Source organism: Rhamphochromis longiceps, linkage group LG13 (genome assembly GCF_057381845.1).
Source record: "Rhamphochromis longiceps isolate RC_006_pf linkage group LG13, R_longiceps_female_GT1.1, whole genome shotgun sequence".
Taxonomy (NCBI): Eukaryota; Metazoa; Chordata; class Actinopteri; order Cichliformes; family Cichlidae; genus Rhamphochromis; species Rhamphochromis longiceps.
In genome coordinates, this window is record NC_140569.1 from 22457764 (window position 1) to 22477999 (window position 20236).

The window sequence follows — 20236 nt, forward strand, 5'->3', positions numbered from 1 at the left end:
TGACAGGTGGTTTTACACATAAATTAAAAACAAAAACGATGAGGAAGTCAGTAGCAACAGCTGATCAGTGCTGCTGAGCATATGGTTGAGCTGGTGTTTACCATGCCTAGTGCCTAAATGATGCTCCAAACCATAATGAGTGGCATTATCAGAGGCTCAGAGAACAGGACTCAGATCTGAGCATCTGCAAGAAAAGGAAGCATTATGTGTCAGGCCTTAATGATACCTCAGTAGTCATTCGGGGAAATCATAACACAACAGATAAGTTTGAATTTATTTTAACATTCAGCAACTTCATGTGAAAGCAGATTAAATAACTGCAGCCAACATGAAATGAGTGGTTCCTGAGTTTTAACTCTTCTTGAATTTAAGAAAAGCGATTGAAGTGGCTAGCATTTCATAGCGTTTTCAACAGTGTCTCGAGACTTTTTGATGTTGCTCTTATGTTCAGTGTGAAGGTGCTCTCCATCTCTGTAGAGAACGGCGCACCAGTGGCGGAAAAGCCCGTTCTGGTGCTGCCAGGCAAACCCAACAGCTCTGGCCTATGAGCACAGTGACCAGTTTGTAGCTACATTGTACGACTCTTAACAGTGGTCATGTTGGTCCTCCTTTCACAAAAGAGCAGATACTAGTCCTGCTGCTAAGGTTGATCCCCTTTTACTCCCCTGTCCAGCACGCCGCAGGTCACAGCCTATCTCCTAGTATCTCCTTCACACAATTTAAATTGTGCTAGGGAAACAACAAACCTTACAGACACTGATCATATTGTTCTGCCATACTGGAGGCGCTGGACTACATGTGCAACCTGAAATGGCTGCAGGTAACATATTTTGCTACAAGTAGTGACAAGGACAATAGCAAATGGAAAAACTAGAAAAAACAAATCAGTCTGGAAGGATTTTCATGCTGAGGAAACAAATCTTACTATTATATGTAGTCCCAAATTACCCTAACAATTAAATAAAAAAATGTTTCTGTGAGGGGGGAAGGAAGGAGGTAGTGACAGGTGGTTTTACACACAAAGTAAAAACAAAAATGATGAGGATGGTTTCGCAGGTGGTGTTGTTGTGTTGCTTCTCCAATGCATCTTTTGTTTCTTTCCTTTATATCAAAGCACATGAAATGGTTTCACAATGGTTTATGCTTCCTAAATGAACAGACTGATATCCCTGAGGTTTAACTGACTTTATGCTATACTGTAATCATCAGGTTACATTACAGGGTTACCTAGGAAACTGGAGCCTGGAATGTCTGCTAGGGACCAACCGTCAGCTTCAAAGTGATGCATGACGACTCTTTATAGTTGTAACTCTTATGCTTACAAACTTACAGGTCAAAGAATACGTGCCATTCTCATTATTATAATGTGGGGGGCTTAGTCACATCCTGCCTGCCAGAAATGCAACATTTCTAGAGGTTAACAAGTTAAGAGAGAAATGTCAAACATCCTCAGTCATAAATCAAGTGTGTTGACCTGACACAGCAGAGGCATGCTGTTGTTGCAGTGAAACATTGCAAAAATGCACATGCACATTTAATGTCACCAATGCCAGCTCCAGACGTGACTCAGCTTGAAGCCTGACATCAGTATTTACTGTTTCCCATCTCCCTGTGCGCTCCCTTACTAAAAATGTTGTTTCCTCCACATAGCACTTGATCTGTTTTTCTCTCTTTTTCCCTCCCTAGTTTGAGAGGAACGATCCTGTGGACGGCAGAATCACTGAGAGGCAGTTCGGGGGTATGCTGCTGGCCTACAGCGGCGTCCAGTCTCGTAAACTCAAGCAGATGCAGAAGGGGTTGAAGAAAATGTTTAAGGATGCACAGGTAAATAAATATGTCCTTTCGTCCATCCTTAAATGTAGCTCTGAAAGTCTTAGCCACTCCAGAGGTAAGATACAGCGCTTGATGAGGTGTTCTGAGTGTTTTAATTAATTAGCCTACATGGGAGGATGTATGACAGACGGTGCATGCGTAAGGGAAAAAGAGACTGTGCAGGGGCATTGAGAGTCTTTGTGAGAGTCTGGATGCGAGGTAATACATCACTGGGAGTGGGCAGCACATACAGTGTCTGATCTTATCCACCTTACCAACTCAGTCTCTCCAGCCACCTTCAGCTCTATTTTGGGATGACCTCATATTGGTGCAGTTAGCTCTCTTCATTCCTCTCTGGTCGTCTCAGAGTCTTCACAAAATTGCACTGTTTTTTTTTTTTTTTAGACATTATCCTCAGTTGAGTAGTCTTTGAAAGAAAAAAAAAAAGACAAGACTATTGCTTTACAGCCACATTGCTTTAAGCATAAAAATTCTCCACAGACATTCGTGGTAATGTAAAAATCATAATTTCTAAATTTAGTACATGCTTATATCTCCTTCCTACTTCAAGTTCTTTGCATGAACCCCGTTTTTATGCTGGATCGGTTTCACGGTAACGAGCCCCATCAGTCAACTGACTGAAGTTACACCCATGCATATCGTATTCCCAGGGGTGTTGCAGCGAAATATGTCCCATTTCAATTTTTTGGAATGTAACGATGTGGACTGTCACAGAGCTGTTTGTTATACATTAAAGCACCACAGATGTCAGACTTAGCTACGATAAGGCACGTCTGATGGTTAAATACAGCGATTAGGAGAGAAAAGGAACAGAAAGCAGGGAAGTGACTGTTCCTCCAAGTCATGAGGGAAAAGATGATGCTGCCAGAGTTGTCTCCCTAAGGAATTAAACAGCAGCAAGCATCGCTCCCTGTCTGTCTTCACTTCTTTTACTGTTTACCCTGTCTTCCTCAATCCTGCTGTCAGTCTGTCAGTATTGGCAGAACCTGTAATGTAAATGACTCAAGTATTATTTACAGCCCAAGACCAGCTGTTCACTTTTCTTTGCAAATAAGCTCATCAGCAGTGCAGCAGCTGTGTGACTATCTGTCTGTTTATATGTGTATGTGCGCATGTTTGCTTTAGGCTGTCTGTCCCCTTGTTGGTCTGTGGCACAATGTTTAACCATGTGTGTCAAAAGCTTATGCAGACTTCCTCTTGTCATTTGTGTCACACTCCTAAGGTCCTCCAAATGTGGTATTCTACAGTGGCAGCTCTTGTCTTAACAATAGTTGGCTGTTTTTCGCAGGTTTGGAATGCTCTAATAGCCCAAATACAAATGCAGGAAGGATTTGTAACAAATTTGTCCATTTTTCTTTGTCGCACAGGGCATCACATTTGAGGAGGTGGAGAACTTCTTTACTTTCTTGAAGAACGTAAATGACGTGGACACAGCTCTGAGTTTCTACCATATGGCTGGAGCCTCCATAGATAAAGGTACACCCACAGTCACCCTTTACTTTGACATTCTCTCCCTTCCCTAATTATCCCCCTTTAGACTTAACTGTTCTCCGTTTCATCGTCTGCATCTCATGGCTGTTAACACTCTGACAGCCAGATCTGCTTCCCACATCTTTTTTTTCCTGGCTTTTCTCCCAAACCAAGCTCAGCTATTTGTCATCTTTTTATCAGTCCATCCATTTATCCACCACTTCTTCCCCTGGGCCTGAAGAATTGTGCAAATTCAAACACAAAAACTGCTTATGCACACATGACAGATCGCTTTGTGCTCCTACTACAGGCTGCTGATGTCCCCTAAAACATGCCAGCATTATCACCGGGCAAGTGAATGGATGATTAGGGTTGAGTTAACCCACCATTAAATGGTTTCTTTCTCCATAAGTCCGTTACTGCAGGGTGGTGTGCAACAGCAGTTGAATACAAAAAACTGGACGATAACCTCTGGGACAAACAGGCCTGGGGAGGCTCTGCAGCCATCACTGGCTTGGATGAGCAAAGAGAAAAGAGCTTACAGTAGAACAGTAAACACTCAACCGGCTGGTGGGGCCAGTCACTCATAAAGAAACCTGCTGCTCCAAAGATACCTGCACAAAGTTGCATGGAGAAAGAAGGAAGAGCATAAACTACGTAAGATGTGAAAGGAATAATGATGTGGCACAAAATCACAGGGATATAGAGTGTGAAAGAGAAAAGATTAGATGGGCTCAGTGCATCAGGGAGCACACTGGCCCTGTGGCACCTCTGTGAACATCTGGTTCTAGGGGCACCCGAACTAGCCTGAACTATAATTTACAGTGGGGCAAAAAAGTATTTAGTCAGCCACCGATTGTGCAAGTTCCCCCACTTAAAATGATGACAGAGGTCAGTAATTTGCACCAGAGGTACACTTCAACTGTGAGAGACAGAATGTGAAAAAAAAAAAATCCATGAATCCACATGGTAGGATTTGTAAAGAATTTATTCGTAAATCAGGGTGGAAAATAAGTATTTGGTCAATAACAAAAATACAACTCAATACTTTGTAACATAACCTTTGTTGGCAATAACAGAGGTCAAACGTTTACTATAGGTCTTTACCAGGTTTGCACACACAGTAGCTGGTATTTTGGCCCATTCCTCCATGCAGATCTTCTCGAGAGCAGTGATGTTTTGGGGCTGTCGCCGAGCAACACGGACTTTCAACTCCCGCCACAGATTTTCTATGGGGTTGAGGTGTGGAGACTGGCTAGGCCACTCCAGGACTTTCAAATGCTTCTTACGGAGCCACTCCTTTGTTGCCTGGGCGGTGTGTTTTGGATCATTGTCATGTTGGAAGACCCAGCCTTGTTTCATCTTCAAAGTTCTCACTGATGGAAGGAGGTTTTGGCTCAAAATCTCACGATACATGGCCCCATTCATTCTGTCCTTAACACGGATCAGTCGTCCTGTCCCCTTGGCAGAAAAACAGCCCCATAGCATGATGTTTCCACCCCCATGCTTCACAGTAGGTATGGTGTTCTTGGGATGCAACTCAGTATTCTTCGTCCTCCAAACACGACGAGTTGAGTTTATACCAAAAAGTTCTACTTTGGTTTCATCTGACCACATGACATTCTCCCAATCCTCTGCTGTATCATCCATGTGCTCTCTGGCAAACTTCAGACGGGCCTGGACATGCACTGGCTTCAGCAGCGGAACACGTCTGGCACTGCGGGATTTGATTCCCTGCCGTTGTAGTGTGTTACTGATGGTGACCTTTGTTACTTTGGTCCCAGCTCTCTGCAGGTCATTCACCAGGTCCCCCCGTGTGGTTCTGGGATCTTTGCTCACCGTTCTCATGATCATTTTGACCCCACGGGATGAGATCTTGCGTGGAGCCCCAGATCGAGGGAGATTATCAGTGGTCTTGTATGTCTTCCATTTTCTGATGATTGCTCCCACAGTTGATTTTTTCACACCAAGCTGCTTGCCTATTGTAGATTCACTCTTCCCAGTCTGGTGCAGGTCTACAATACTTTTCCTGGTGTCCTTCAAAAGCTCTTTGGTCTTGGCCATGGCGGAGTTTGGAGTCTGACTGTTTGAGGCTGTGGACAGGTGTCTTTTATACAGATGATGAGTTCAAACAGGTGCCATTCATACAGGTAACGAGTGGGGGACAGAAAAGCTTCTTACAGAAGACGTTACAGGTCTGTGAGAGCCAGAGATTTTCCTTGTTTGAGGTGACCAAATACTTATTTTCCACCCTAATTTACGAATAAATTCTTTACAAATCCTACCATGTCAATTCATGGATTTTTTTTTCACATTCTGTCTCTCACAGTTGAAGTGTACCTCTGGTGCAAATTACTGACCTCTGTCATCATTTTAAGTGGGGGAACTTGCACAATCGGTGGCTGACTAAATACTTTTTTGCCCCACTGTATATGAAAAAGGAAAGTTGGGGTCTTTCTTAAAAGTAGAGAGGGTGTCTACTTTCTGAATCCAAGGTGCAACCCTGATAGCTGAAGGCTCTGGGATTCACAAATTAGAGTGCGGTTTAAAAGGTAAGTGCTATTTCTGGATAATATTGTACTCTGAGGTGTTTGAGATTCACTGGGGGAGATCATTCAGGGTTCTGTGTGTCAGTATTTTAAAGTGTAGCATGGGTAAACTATGATCTTTCTTTCAGTACTTGATACAAATACTAATGTACTTTTTGAGGCCTTGCAGCCTCAGTCACTTTACACGCAACAACAATTAAGTCTGTAGAGAGCTTAGGCATTAGGGTGGAGACTGTTATAGGGCTATTAGCACTGTAATCCCTAAGATCATAGTTCATCAGAAGTGGGGGCACAAATCACAGCAAACTTTTTTGGCACAACTTCACCTACTTTCAAGGTGCATGGAGAGGATGAAACAATTCACAATGCAGGAACTCCAGCAACACTTAAGGAAAGAGGAACAACTTTACTGACTGCGGCTTGTGGCCTTCATCAGGGTCATCCACAAGCCGAAACCCGTTGGTCAGTCAGTAAAGTTGTTCCTCTTTCCTTAAGTGTTGCTGGAGTTCCTGCATTGAGAAATGGGTGTCATGGGCTGGGTCTGTGACCCAGTGTTTGAGTTTTTATATATTTTGGTATTCATTTGTGCCCTAGTTTAGTTCATCTAGTTAATTTCAAGGTTGCTGTTTAGTCCTTTGTTTCTTAGGTGTTTATGTCATCTCCTCCTGTATTCAGTCTCCCTTGTCTGTGCACCTACCTGGCATGCGTCCTGTCTGTGTGGTTATGTTCAGTTCAGGTCGCGTCTAATCCCCATGTTTCCTGTTTTACTTTGAAAGTCCGTCTAATGTCAGTGTATGTAGTTTCACTTTCCCTGTCCTGTCATTAAGTTCATGTGTATCAGCTGTTCCCCCTCATGTGTTTCCACTTCCCTTGATCATCCCTTGTGTGTATTTAGTCTCTGTGTTTCATTCAGTCTGTGTCGCGTCGTCTGTGTTCCACGCCTTATGTCATGTCAGGTTTCAAGTCTCTGTGCAGGTCATGGCTCATGATGCTTATTCTTATATTTCACAGTTCCCTCATGTTCTGGCACAATCTTGTTCATAATCTCACTGTTAGTAGTTTCTTCCCAGTTTAGGTTCCTGTTTAGTTGTTGTCCCTGTTCAGTTCTCGTTTAGTTTAGTTCATGTACTCCAGCCTCAAATAAAGGCTCGCTTTTTGTTTAAAGTTAATTTGGTCTGCTTGTCTGTGTCCGCACCTGGGTCCTCCAAACACTCTCCACACGGTCAGCCACTGCGGACCGTGACAGTGGGGGCACAAACAGACAAAAAACTTCGGTAAATATTTTTGAAGAGCGATTGGTGTAACTTTTTACAGTGGAGCCAAACTCCAGTTACTAACTGGCCTTCCCCCCCCCCCACCCCCATTATACCATGAACACCTGCAGTGTATTGCACACCGCACAGTAGTAGTTCTTCACTTTGAAAAGTTGGTTAACTCATCCACATAAAAAGCGTCACAAAGGGGTTTAGTTAGGAAAAAACCCTGAAAGATCTCACATATTAAGACTTTAAAAATCGCCCACAGAGTTCACTGTGGTTATGCTGTTCTCAGTGCTGAAGAATTTATTTTCAGTGCTTACTGGTGAAAACTAATTACAAAGTTTAAATTCATTAAATCACTCGTACTGTCTTTATGTGGCTCAGCACTTTCATTACTACTCAATTCATTTGTCAGAAGCTGACAATGAAAATCTTTTTAATGTGAGAACAAAAGCGGCAGATGAGACCTGTGGCAGTTGTTTGAGGAGTCTGTTTCCTTCATTTGTTGCAGTGATTCAGTCCATCAATAGACCTCCATATGTTTTCGGTCTGTGCATCCATTTGTTCTGATTCATTTATGAAGCAGCTGCTGTGTTAAGGGAGCGAAGGGTCTACCCCGAGGTGCTTTTTCAGGCATTTGGTTTCAGTGGCATTTCTGCACAGTAACAAACCGCGTATGTGTATCAGTGTGTTTTTGACTTTGCGTAAAGCGGCTTTGGGAGGATGCTGTGGGTTCACAGCGAGCTGGCAGACACATGTCTGCGAACTCTCTGCTCCCTGCTGCCGTCCATGAACTGAAACCGTTTTTCTCCTCTTCGAGCCCGAAGCAGCTCGTGTCTCAGCTGAGCTTTTTAATGTCTTTGTTACTCTCTTTTCCTTTGCTTTCATCTTGCACTCAAGTCCACTGATTTCACACCCTTTCAGAACAGTTTCTCATGTGTGGGTGTGTGATCTGGATCTGCACAATGGCTTTGTTGAATATATAAAAGAAGGCCAGTAATGAGGTTCTTGATGGCGTGCTGGCTCATCTTTTTCTCTCACCATTTGCAGGGAAATTTTTGTCACGTTTTATTTGTTCACCCCCACTCGTCTTTCATACCTGCCCTCCTCCATTTGTGACTATTGGTAAATCCTGATAAACCTTACATCCTCCATATTTTCCTCAGTCCAGTTCCATTCCCAGCTGGATTTCCTGTAGCGGTCCGCTCTTTCTTCTCCTCTCAGCCCCTTCTTTCTCTCATGTGTCCATCCGATAGCCTCCCCAGCGAATTGAAACCCTTTTTGTTGATCCGAGCAGTCTGATTTGCACACACTGTTCTCCACTTGCACCGCTGATGTGCTGACATGTGTGAGTCTGTGCCTGTGTTGCTCTCACAGTGAATCTTTTTATCTGTGTATCTTTCCTCCCTCTGTCTCTCAGTCACCATGAAGCAGGTGGCACGCACCGTAGCAAAAGTGGAGCTGTCGGATCACGTCTGCGACGTGGTGTTCGCGCTCTTTGATTGTGATGGTAAGTAGCTGACAGTCTCATCGTATCTCTCTGCTCTAAATATTTATGAAACACAAAGCCTCCGGAGGTAGAAATCATCAATAAATGGAAGTCAGCTCCTTCGTCTTACTTACTCTTCCTTTATTATTTCATCATCCCGCTCCCCTGTCCATCACCCCTCTCCCCCTTCTCTCCTTCTCTGTCTGTCTTCCTTAGGGAATGGGGAGCTTAGTAATAAGGAGTTCATAGCCATCATGAAGCAGCGGCTCATGCGTGGGCTGGAGAAACCCAAAGACATGGGCTTCACTCGGCTTGTGCGTGCCATGTGGAAGTGTGCCCAGGATACCGCCTGGGATTTTGCCACACCGAAGACATAATGTCACAGGAGACCAGTTGCAATTGAGAGCGGAAGACAGCAGGTGTATAGGGCAACATTACCAATATCATCAAAGGCAGTCTTGCTTGGACGGGTTTTAAGAAGTTTAATAGACAATTAAGACTGCAGCTCATCATCAATCATTAACGCATGTTGCTGTAGTTCCAGCTATCAGTATTGTGGCTGAAGCATCCTGACGCAGTGCACTGTGTCCTGAAAGGCTTCTCTAGTGTGCCTGCCTGAGGCATCATGGGTATTTGTATGTTTGAAAATATACAAAGTTTGTATGTTTGATTTTTTTTTTCATGTTTTATAAAGGAATGCAGAACGGTGCATCTGTTTGTCAAATGCTAAAAACACCACTTTGCTCTTCTGTATTTAATGCATTTTACAGCAAAAGGGCAAGACTAAAAGATGAATCAATCTAGTTTGACCTTCAGCTCTATAAAGGCTGCAGTATATCTGTTCTACGCTGTTAACATAGCCTGGATATTTCTTTGGTGGGACAAAGCAGAAGTCTGTAATGTCGTTAGCACCTCTTCACTCAGTCTGCATCTTTATTCCTATAATGTCCCATAAAAGATTAAGTATGCCGTCTTACCCTGTGTTCTTAGCATTATTATTCCCCATGGAAACACTTTATATACGACAGATGTTAAAAGAAGAACTCTATTAAAGATGCTACAATAATGTAATGGTGATGAAGCTTTTTATTTTTTATAACAGAGTTCTGCTTGACTTGTAAGTTGTTGTCCTGCCACGTTCCCATTTTCCCTCTTTGACAGCACAGTGGGGGGGATTGGCACGACTATTTGTTGGAGCACCTGGGAAGTCATTTGTCAAGTGTAATGATTTTTCAAGCAAAAACGCATGGCTGATTGTAACCCCTGGCTTTGACTTCATTCCAGACGGAGAAAATTATTGTGTGTCTGTGTGTGTCTATGCGCAAGAGTAGTCAGCATTTTTGTCTAATTGAAATGGACAGGATGGGCAGTCCTCAGCCTCCGCTGCCCATTAAAAGATTGTCCTGCAGCCCTTCGTGCACACACACTGTTGCAATTTACCCGAACGAGCTGGCTCGCTCTGCCGCACGTAATACGACTGACAGACGGAAGTGGTGCTCGGGAGTGATTGCTAGGCAGGAGATCAGGTACGTGGACCTCTCATCAGTATTCCTCACCAATGGTCTTTTCAGAGTTTCTGTCTGGCATTTCAATAGCTCAGAAGTGGAAAATTATTTTTCTTTTAACATTGCATCACTTACATTCTGCTTTAATCATAGAATGGCTGTCCAGTGAAAGTCATGCATCTCCATTATGCCAGCTTTTAACATTAACTAGGAGAGTCTCATATCCAGCTTTGTGAAACTTTTTTTTTTTTTCATTTAATCAAATTATTTATTGATTTGCTGGGCTTGCAAAGTAGACCCAAAAAGAAATGTACAGATTCTGTCTTCTGTGCTGTTTTGCTCTGCAGCACTTCCTTCCCCATAAGAAGGCCTGTGGTAATTCCTTCCCCATACAGCTGAAGATCATGTTTGCCCAACAGTCCGAAGAAATGTTGAAATTCTAAATAAGACATTTTAAAAGCTGTGGCCGGCCTGCCTTTTCCTAATTATTCAATTTCAAAGCACTTATCCCAAATCAACAAATGATGAGCTTTAAAACCTGCAAAGCAAAACACTATTTCCTTTTACTTTCTAAAACTCCCTGAAGGACCTCCTGACCCACTGCTGCTGCACAGAGCCTCCAAGTGCAACAGCAGCTACATCCGTGCTCAAAAACTGCCCAGTAACCGTTCTACAGTAACCACTTCTCAACAGTTCATCCATGTAAAACCTCGAGCAAGCACGCTCTGTCAGATTTCTCTGCTTGATGAGCGCTGGAGCATTGCTCAGTGGTTAGCAGTTGCCAGGCTTGCAAAGGAGGCTATATTTGGAGTGACTACAGACCTCAATCATAAGTCAGCAGCTCTTTTTGTGCATTGAGTTCATGTAGTATTTCCTCCTTGTGCGTACATATGAGCTTTATGCACGGGGTGTGCGCTGTTCATTCAGTCTAAGCCTGAAGCTTTTTGCACTGAAACCAGAGAGTATATTATTTATTTGGTCATATGCGGTTTCCTATCTGCCAGATATTATTATGAGTTAATGAAAAAATATACTCTGCAATAAGAATAAGAGATCAGCTAGTCGGCTGCAAATTATTTAGTCTCGCAATCACTTTTCCCACTTGAGCATAAGGAGTTAAGAGGATAAAATGTAAAAATAATTTAAACAGTCACTGACTACAGTAATATCTGCCAATCCAATCCACTGCGATGAATCCACTTTTCACCAAAGGCTGTTTGTAGAGTTTTACGGGGAAAGATTAAATATTCAGTCATTTTCTGATACAAACCAGACATTTTTTACAGCCACTGCTGTCAAGAACAAGTTTTTACTGCCACGGCCACCCAGCTGTTCATGTAAAGTTCACTGTAAAATACAGATAAATGTATAGTTTAATGTCCCAGAGGGAAACCTGCTTGTGTGCAGGTGAGGTCATGTCTGAGTTTCTTTAACAGGAAAATGTGATTACATTGTAACAATATATTGATAAACATTTCAGTTGAGAATTTTTCATGCATACCAACCCAGATGAAGTACAGTAATACTGAACTTATTTATGCTACCCTATCAGGGAAAATTTAGGTGGTGTAGTGGAGCAGTGGTTAGCCTCACAGCAAGGAATTTTCTGGTTGAAACCTGGTAGTTTCAAGCTTCTCTGTGTGGAGTTTGTGCCTGTTCTGGTTTCCTCCCAAAGCACTGTGACACTGGTGACCTGTCCTGGGTGTAGCGCACCTTTTCACTTTATGACAGCTGGGATAGGCTTGTCCCCACCCTTGCCTACAATCTAGATAAGTGCTTAAAAAAGAAAGAAAAGAAAAATAAACACACAAAAAAAACCCAACATCTCCACTGGTTGTTTTTTTTAATTGAGAAAAAAAATCCCTGATCATCTGGTATAAAACCTGAAATCTAAGCATGGACAGTACATGGTGTGTAGAACTGAGTCTTTATCTGTTTTCAGAGTGGTGCTAAATTGCTGGAATATCCCTTTAGCCGCACATGCTGATCTAACAGGCCTCAGTTCATTTGAGATGACAGACTTATGCATCTGTGTTCAACAGATGAAAAAAAACAAACAGGAAATGAGCTGTCTGGACACAAACTGCCCCGAGGAATCGGGTGACAGTTTACATACGTTGACTAAACGTCATGCTGAGGGCAGTGCTACTCCACTGCCACCTAGTGGCAATTGCAAAGTAGATTTCTAAAGAATAAGTTGCAAAAAATAAAGCCTGATGTAGCAAATATGATACAAATGTAAACACGCAAATTAATTTATTTCATTAAGGTTTAATAAGCACTCAATTTAAAAAGAAAATATTTTTTTCTGGCTGTTATTCCACAGTTCAGGGTTTAAAGGGTTAACAAAGTTTAAAAATATGTACTTTCTAGACCGTTAATTTGCCAACAACAATATCAGCACACATGCAACAACTTGGTATGTGCAGATACTAAAAATTGGAGTTCCTCTCCAATTGTGCACATGTAAAACTGTCAGCTGAGCAAACAGTGAGTGAACTGTCCATGAAATCATCACCAGTATATTGTTTAGTCTTTATTTACAGATTTGAGGTGTAAAAGAAAAAAAAACTGACAGCGGTACACAGGATCTCATATGATAATCAAATAACTGAAACGAGCATGGCTATGTTCGAATTACATACTTAATACCACTGAACAGTACAGGGAGGGACTGAAAGGACTTCCTAACAAAGGGAACGGATCCAAAGAAAAAAAATCCTTGAACAGAGAAAAGACCTTGAGAGGCCCTTAAAGATTGAAGTGGAATAAAACATAATAAATACAGTATAAAATTTCTACTTGATAGGTTTTCTTGTGATGTTAAGAAAAAGCCCCAAACCTCTTCACATTTAAATGTGGACAAAGAAGAAAAAAAAAAGAAAAAGGGACAAACATCAAGAATCCATGTAGTCTATTAAACAAAAAACAAATTTGAAAATGAAGAACATGTATAGATGGATTAATTTCGATCATACCTAGACAAGAAGATTGCTTAATGTTACAAACATTCACCATTTAAGAAGAAAGGAGGTTGTGAAAACAAGCAGAAAGAGCCAAACATTTTCTCCATTAGCCAGTGGCTGCAGCCACCTAGTGGCTATAAGTGATGTCACAGTTGGGAGCACATTTCCCTGCTGCCACAGCTCTGCTAAATGTAAACTCCATTACAGACTAAAGCAAAGTCGAATCAAAGGGCCAGTTCAGTGTGATGGACCATCTTCTGTTAGTGTGCTGCTGCTACTGCTGGAGAGACTGTTTACAGGAGGGTGGTTTGAGCAGACAACTTGTATTCCTGATCTGTCCGGTACAGTACAGTTGAAATGGGAGGTTGTGGACTTTCTCAGTCGCTGTCAAACTTAATGGAGTTGACTGAAGTGGAGATGGCTCCCCCACGGTAGCTTCCTCTTTTCTTCTTTGTCTTTTCGTGGCGGAATGATTTACCTTTTGTGAACTTGAGCACATCGTTAGCTTTCTGGCCCCAGTCTCCATTGGCTCCCATCTGAAATAGAACATTATAAAGAGAGAAAAAAAAAAAAGTTTGTTTATCTGCCACCTCAACAACTATAATGCTCAGTAATCCTGTAAAAATGATTATTATGATTAAATAATTCACCTTTGCATCAAACGAATTGTCTGCAAGGCGCGGGTCCACATTTACTTCGTCGTCTTTTATTCTACGGAAGGGTACGTTGGTAGACTGGAAAACAAAATGTTTCAGTCAGCTTATTTCAGTTCACTTTAATTCAATTCTAGCTTTGTGCAGGTCTTACCTTCTTATTGGCTTTAGGGAAAGTCTGTGGTGTGGTTGTGGCCTTCTTATTTTTTGGTGTTTTTAAATCCGTTTCTTCCTCTTCGCTTTCTGATGATTCTTCATCCTTTTTTCTTTTTCCATTAGTACCTGTATCAGATGAAAAGGGGCTCATACTTAGTAAACACTAGGGCTGGGCCATATTATACCGTTCACGGTAATACCGGTATAATGTTAGGCAATGATAGGAAAATGAAATATCGCGATAGAATGGGAGTAAAACGCGCATGCGCAGTGCCTTTGTTTTCATACGCACATGGCCGATTGTTGAGTGAAACAGATGATCCAGAATTGGTTTGTAAAAATGGTGCAACTTCCGTGATGTAGAACTGGTTTGGTGTTTGTCCGTCAGATACACAACAAAGCACATTTTTTTGCAGAACATGCAAGCGGCCGTTGTTATTGTCGTATTTGTCGGACTAAGATGCTCTTAAATCTGGGAGTAATCTGGGTCCTAAACTCCGTATGCTTCAGGTCAAACAACACTGCAGCATCACTGAGAGTTAAAACCTGTCTAAATTCTTTCATCTTTAATAAAACGATCAGCATTGCTGCTTTACCAGGTGTAACTATAAAGTTTAACTTCCAGGCATCCATGAAAACAAAAGTTATTACATTTAACAGAGTTAGAAGTTAGCAGGAAGCTAGCGGAAGTTAGCTCGCTAGTCTCGCTAGTTACCCAAGCATGATATTGCATGTTCTGACTGAGAGATTTCTGAAAAAAAAAAATCAAACGTACAGCTCTGCTATCACTTCCAACATAAATGAAGACAGGAAACTAAACAGCAGTGACGTTTGTAGGGTTACTGAAGTTGGGCTAGCTGGTATATAATGATGTGCTACGTGATCGCTAGCGACACAGCTATGTTAGCATAACATAAACAGTGAAGCTGGAGGATGAACGCTAACTTTTTTCCACTTATAAAAGTTAAGGGGAAGGTTCCTCATGGTTAGAGACAAATGCAATCGCATGGCAGGATGCTGTAAACGGACCAAACTTCAGTCAGGAGAACAACTGAGATAATCCATCCACAATACGAGGTTAGTCATTAATATACTGCAACAACATGGGAATAGAGCAGCTGCCAGAGAATTCAACATTAATGAATCAATGGTACAGAAGTGGAGGAAGCAAGAAGAATGAGTTTAATAAAGTTTGATTTATCTGACTGCTTTGTTTCGCTTAATGTGTCTTATAATCCCGTGCACCTTATGGTCCGAAACATACGTACTGCACACTGCAGTTTAATGTTGCAAAGCACCTCTTTTTAACTTCAGTGGATATTATACATGGTTATGCTCAGGATATGTCAGCCCATTTGTACTGGAAATGCCTTTTGGTTAAACTTTCAGCAAGGAATTTGCATTTGCACTGTTGCATTTTTATAAAGCTTTAATGTACATAAAAACCAGCTTCTTGTTTAAGTGAAAATAAATGGAAGGTTGTCTTTTTGCGCTAGTAATGTTGTGGAGTTGTATTTTGTCTCGCATCCATTATATCGTCGGTTATATCGTTATCGCAAATTTTCAAATATATATCGTGATAAATATTTTTGGCCATATCGCCCTGCTCTAGTAAACACTACACTTCTATAAATATTAAACACTTAAGGACCGACAGTTAAGTGATAGTTTTTTTTTTTCCCCCATTTAATGACCAGATGTTTGAGACTTACTGTTTTTTGGGGTGTTGGGTGCAGTGGCTGCTTTACGTGGCACTTTAGCCTCATCTGATGAACTCTCCTCAGAGCTGCTGTCGCTGGATGATGACTCTGCTGGCTTTGCTGCAACCTTCGCTGATGCTGCTGCCGTCTTGGGAGTTGCTGCCTTGCCGTTGGCAACTGTAGACTTAGTCACGGGGGTCTCCGTCTCTGAATCAGAGCTATCTGAGGAATCAGAGCTGCTCTCCTCTGCTTTTTTTGCCTTTTTGACTGCAGGCGCTGCCTTTGTTGTTCTCTCAGCTGCAGGGGCGGGCTTCTTGGAAGCAACTGGAGCTTGTTTCTTAGCTGCCTCATCCTCTGAGTCTGAGCTGTCAGAGCTGCTTTCTTCTGCAGCAGCAGTCTTAGCTGCAGGAGTAGCAGGCTTTGAAGCAGGCGTAGCAGGCTTAGCTGCTGCTGGCTTGGTCTTAGCTGGCTCTTCATCATCCTCAGAAGAGGACTCTGAGCTACTCTCTTTCGGGGCAGGCTTTCCTGCAGGTTTAGCGGCCTTTCCTGCAGATTTAGCATGCTTTGAGGCTGAAGTAGCAGCTTTAGCTGCTGCAGGTTTAGCCTTGGCTGGCTGCTCTTCATCTTCAGAGGAGGAGTCGGAGCTGCTCTCTGCTGCAGGAGTAGCCTTTGCTACCGGAGTAGCCTTCTTTGAAGCTGGTGTTGCAGGCTTAGCTGCTGTTGGCTTGGCCTTGGCCGGTTCTTCATCTTCTGATGAGGAGTCGGAGTCAGAGCTGCTTTCTGCTGCAGCAGCAGGCTTAGCTGCAGGGGTGGAACTCTTTGAAGCTGGCTTAGCTGCTGCTGGTTTAGTCTTAGCAGGCTCTTCTTCATCTTCAGACGAAGAGTCAGACTCTGAACTGCTCTCTGCTGCTGCAGGGGGCTTTGCTGCAGGGGGCTTTGCTGCAGGGGGCTTTGCTGCAGGGGGCTTTGCTGCAGGGGGCTTTGCTGCAGGCTTTGAAGTTGGTGTAGCCGTTTTAGCAGGCTTGGCTTTCACTGGCTCTTCCTCATCCTCAGAGGAGTCCTCCGAGTCAGAGCTGGTCTCTGCTGCCTTGGCTTGGGGTTTAGAAGCTCCAGAAGCTGCGGATGGGGTTGCGGTTTTTGTGGGAGGCTTTGCTGGGGCCTCATCTTCAGAGCTGCTATCTGAATCTGGAAAGCAAGATCAATGTTGTCATGAAGGTTTGCAAACAATATAGGGTTAATAACAGAAATTATATTAGGTCATATTTAACAACTTCTGAAGCTCAAATACCCAAAATGTGCATCTCCTACCTGAGCTCGAGGACTCGTCTTTCTGAGCTGGCGTAGTCTTGGCAGGTGCAGCTTTGGTTGGGGGTTTCTTTGCTGCCTCCTCCTCCTCTGAACTGGAGTCCTCCTCGGAGGATTCATCTTTAGCGGACTTAGCTGGAGCCGCTTTAGCAGGAGTCACCTTTGTTGCAGGTTTCTTCACCTCTTTAGCTGGAGAAGTTTTGACTGGGGCTCCTTTACCTGCAGGCTTCTTGGCCGTCTCCTCTTCTGAGCTGGAATCTAGAAAGATGAGAGACATTTACAAACATTCACTGTCACAAACTGATCATCATTTTAAGATGGGAAATGGGTGAGTGACGTTTGTGATCCATACCAGAGCTCTCTGAGCTGGACTCCTGCTTCTTTGCAGCAGGTTTGGACGCTCCAGGTTTGGCTGCAGGTGACTTTACGGGGGCTGGTTTTGCTGTGCAAGTTAAAATGCTGTTAGACATTTAACAATAAACACCAAGAAGTCAAGGTGGGGAAAAAATAAAAAGGAACCCACTTACCTGCCACCTTTTTGTCGTCATCACTGCTGTCATCACTGCTGTCTGAAGAGTCACTGTCCTTGGCCTTGCTTGCTACTGGTGCAGCAGGAGCTTTGTGGATTGAAGCAGGAGGTGGTACAGCACTGTATGCTCCTAGAAAGACAAATGTAGATCGTCAGCATCAAAAACAAATACAAACATATTTTAATAAATAATTTCCCTTAGGGATCAATAAAGTAATCTGATTCTGATAATCACAGATCATTCCAGAGATGACCAAGTGAACAGCTCTGGGTATAATTCAGTCAGAGCAGACTGGTGTTATGATCATGATATGGACAAAACTGGACTGTTGTAATTAATGTGAACTCAATCTCACTTATTTTTTCATATAGCTGTCGAACTTACGCACATCAGTAATAGGCTAAAAAGACTTGATTGGGATTCACTTCTCAGGTTTGCCGCTGATGCAAGTGTGCCTCACATCTTTCCAAACCAGACTTTTGTTACTGTGTAGCTTGTATAGTTGTAAGAAAGCATGAAAACACACCTGCTTTGGGTTTTTTGCTGGGAGGAGCCTCATCCTCTGATGAAGAGTCTTCACTACTTGACTCAGCACCAGCTTTATTTACTGGGGCTGGTTTGACTGGAGCTGGTTTGACTGGAGCCTGACAGAACACATGGAAATATGCTGTTAATATCTGCTGCATGCATTTATCCGCTACACACCACACTTGGCTGAGTGTGAGACAATCAACAACACATAACAACATAAAGAAGGCCTTGTGTACCTTGGCTGGCTTCTCATCTTCAGAATCTGAGGAGCTGTCTTCGCTGCTGCTGCTCTCCTTCTTCTTTTGAGCTGCACCTTTGGCAGCAACAGCTGCTTTGGGTGTTGTGACTGCACCAGCCTTGGGTTCTGTTATTCAGAAACGCATACAGTAAATTAAATAACCCAAGATTTTTCCCCAATCTTAACTTAAACAAATTACTCAATATAGACTTACTTTGTGCAGGAGCTTTGGCGGTTTGTTCTTCCTCAGAGTCAGACTCTTCACTGCTGGAGCTGCTATCCTTTTTCCTTGTGCTACCTGCAGCAGCAGGAGGTTGTTTCACAGGTGCCTACAAACAGACACTACATTTTAATAAAAGGATAACGGGCAAGGTAATGTAGCAATAACAGGCTATCATGAGAATGTCTGATTCTGATGCTTCCTTCTACCTTTGCAGCAGGCTTTGCAGGAGCTTTGTCCTCCTCAGAGTCACTAGAGTCTTCACTGCTGCTGGATGCAGCTTTAGTAGCTGCTGCTTTAGCAGGCCCCTTTTTGGCTGCTAAAATGTAGAATGAGGAAAAATGTAATATCACAGCGTTTCAGAATGCACATTACTAGCAGAATTCAGCCAACCCTTTCAGTTATCCATATCAAATATGAAGGTTATACCTGCAGGAGCTACTTTAGTTTGTTTTGCGCCAGCCTCTTCATCCTCACTGCTTGACTCTTCACTGCTGGAGCTCTCAGTGCTGGGTTTTGCCTTCTTGGCTGACGGTCCCGTCCAGTTCGGAGGCACCTTTCGTTTTTTGGCTTCGGGAGATCTATTTAAAATAGAGTTTCAATGATACAGCCCATAATTATATTAATACACAGTATGCAACACCACCCTATATTAATGTTAAAAAGAAAACTTCAACGGGATAAAAGGCACTCCCTTTCCCAGAGTAGAAAGATATGCAAATAATAATGCTTTAGTCGTTAGCCTGCATACCAAAGTGTCCTTGGGCAAAAAACTGAACACTGAGTTAGTGAGAGACTGGTTGAATCCCTCCACTCTGCATGGTAAACTATTCTTTGGCATGTTGAATAAAATGCTTTGAACATTCAAGTAGAGTAGTACAGTGCTATATAAGAACCATTTCATTTCCCATTTGTCTAAACAAAAAGCGCTTCAAATTTGTAAAACAACAAAAGGGTTGTGTTTATATTGTATTAGATTTTTCTCTGATAATCCTCAACTCAACAGACCCTTGGACACTAGGAGAGCAGCAGTGGAATTTCTATTGTACCAATACATTTTTAAAGGAACATACTTATCGACACAGAAAGTCAGCTTGGTCATGCGTTTCATATTTTTATTTGAAAAACCCCTCTCGGATAAAAATAAATAAATATTAATAAGCAACTCACTTCACCCAGAAGTTGTAGATATTGACGAGTCTCTCCTCATTCTGATCTTGCGGAGCCTGTAGAGAAACACGTGAAGTAGTAAGTTAATAATTCCCTTGCAGCACTTTGAATTTGTGACTAAAACTCCACAAATCATAATTTAAAAAGTATAAACACGCTGCAGTATTTACACTTTAACGCACTGAGACCGTTAATTAGCCCAAAGGCAGGTTGCAGCTGATACACGTGCTAACTTCACCGGCTCGGTAACCTGCACGTATTTACCCCTCGTGCCGCCTGGACCTAACGTCTAATACCCGACGACAGGACGTGTCCGTCAAACACCGCCACACAGCGTAGGCTACTCACCACTTTAGTCTTTTTCAAGAACTCCTGAGCCGCTTTGGTGAACTTGTTCTCCACCAGAAACGAGTACACGCATTTGAAAAGATCACTCGGTACCGACTTCTCCGCCGCCATCTTCAACACGTTCTTCTGGAAAAGGAAGTGACGGAATCAGGCACTTGTGAGCAGACGCTTGGTGTCGACGTATCCACGCTTCAGTAAAAAAATAAATACCAGTTTCTAGAGATTTCCAAATGTCAGAAAACTAAATAAAACACAATTCCACTGACTAATTGTGATTTTAAAAATCCTTTAGAAAACTTTACAAATATTTCGGG

The 20236-nt window shown here is 42.6% G+C and overlaps 2 protein-coding genes across 2 annotated transcripts in view; one reads left to right on the top strand and one right to left on the bottom strand.

Moving 5' to 3' along the window:
- The window catches only part of micu1 (mitochondrial calcium uptake 1), a 38862-nt gene extending 29191 nt beyond the window's left edge, over nt 1-9671 (top strand). The window contains exons 9-12 of the mRNA XM_085428467.1: nt 1687-1824; nt 3201-3309; nt 8532-8621; nt 8817-9671. Coding sequence (XP_085284593.1) covers nt 1687-1824; nt 3201-3309; nt 8532-8621; nt 8817-8977 — 498 coding nt within the window. The 3' untranslated portion in view covers nt 8978-9671. The remainder of the gene's footprint in view (nt 1-1686; nt 1825-3200; nt 3310-8531; nt 8622-8816) is intronic.
- Nucleotides 9672-12602: 2931 nt separating this feature from the next.
- On the bottom strand, nt 12603-20051 carry nolc1 (nucleolar and coiled-body phosphoprotein 1). Its single transcript, XM_085428491.1, has 14 exons — nt 19923-20051; nt 19575-19630; nt 18834-18985; nt 18614-18723; nt 18399-18513; nt 18183-18310; nt 17942-18059; nt 17413-17544; nt 17238-17327; nt 16889-17143; nt 15593-16765; nt 13879-14006; nt 13722-13805; nt 12603-13607 (listed from the first exon to the last, which is right to left on the bottom strand). Exons 1-14 carry the CDS (start codon nt 20031-20033, stop codon nt 13449-13451), a joined length of 2811 nt encoding a protein of 936 aa, XP_085284617.1. The 5' UTR covers nt 20034-20051; the 3' UTR covers nt 12603-13448.
- Between the last annotated feature and the right edge of the window lie 185 nt (nt 20052-20236).

Coding starts and splice junctions, on each gene's coding strand:
- nolc1 (XM_085428491.1), bottom strand. CDS start 20,033: ATGGCGGCGGAGAAGTCGGTACCGAGTGATCTTTTCAAATGCGTGTAC. Junction 18,311..18,398: donor CGCCAAAGCTCCTGCACAAA/GTAAGTCTATAT, acceptor TCTGAATAACAG/AACCCAAGGCTGGTGCAGTC. Junction 16,766..16,888: donor AGACGAGTCCTCGAGCTCAG/GTAGGAGATGCA, acceptor CTTGCTTTCCAG/ATTCAGATAGCAGCTCTGAA.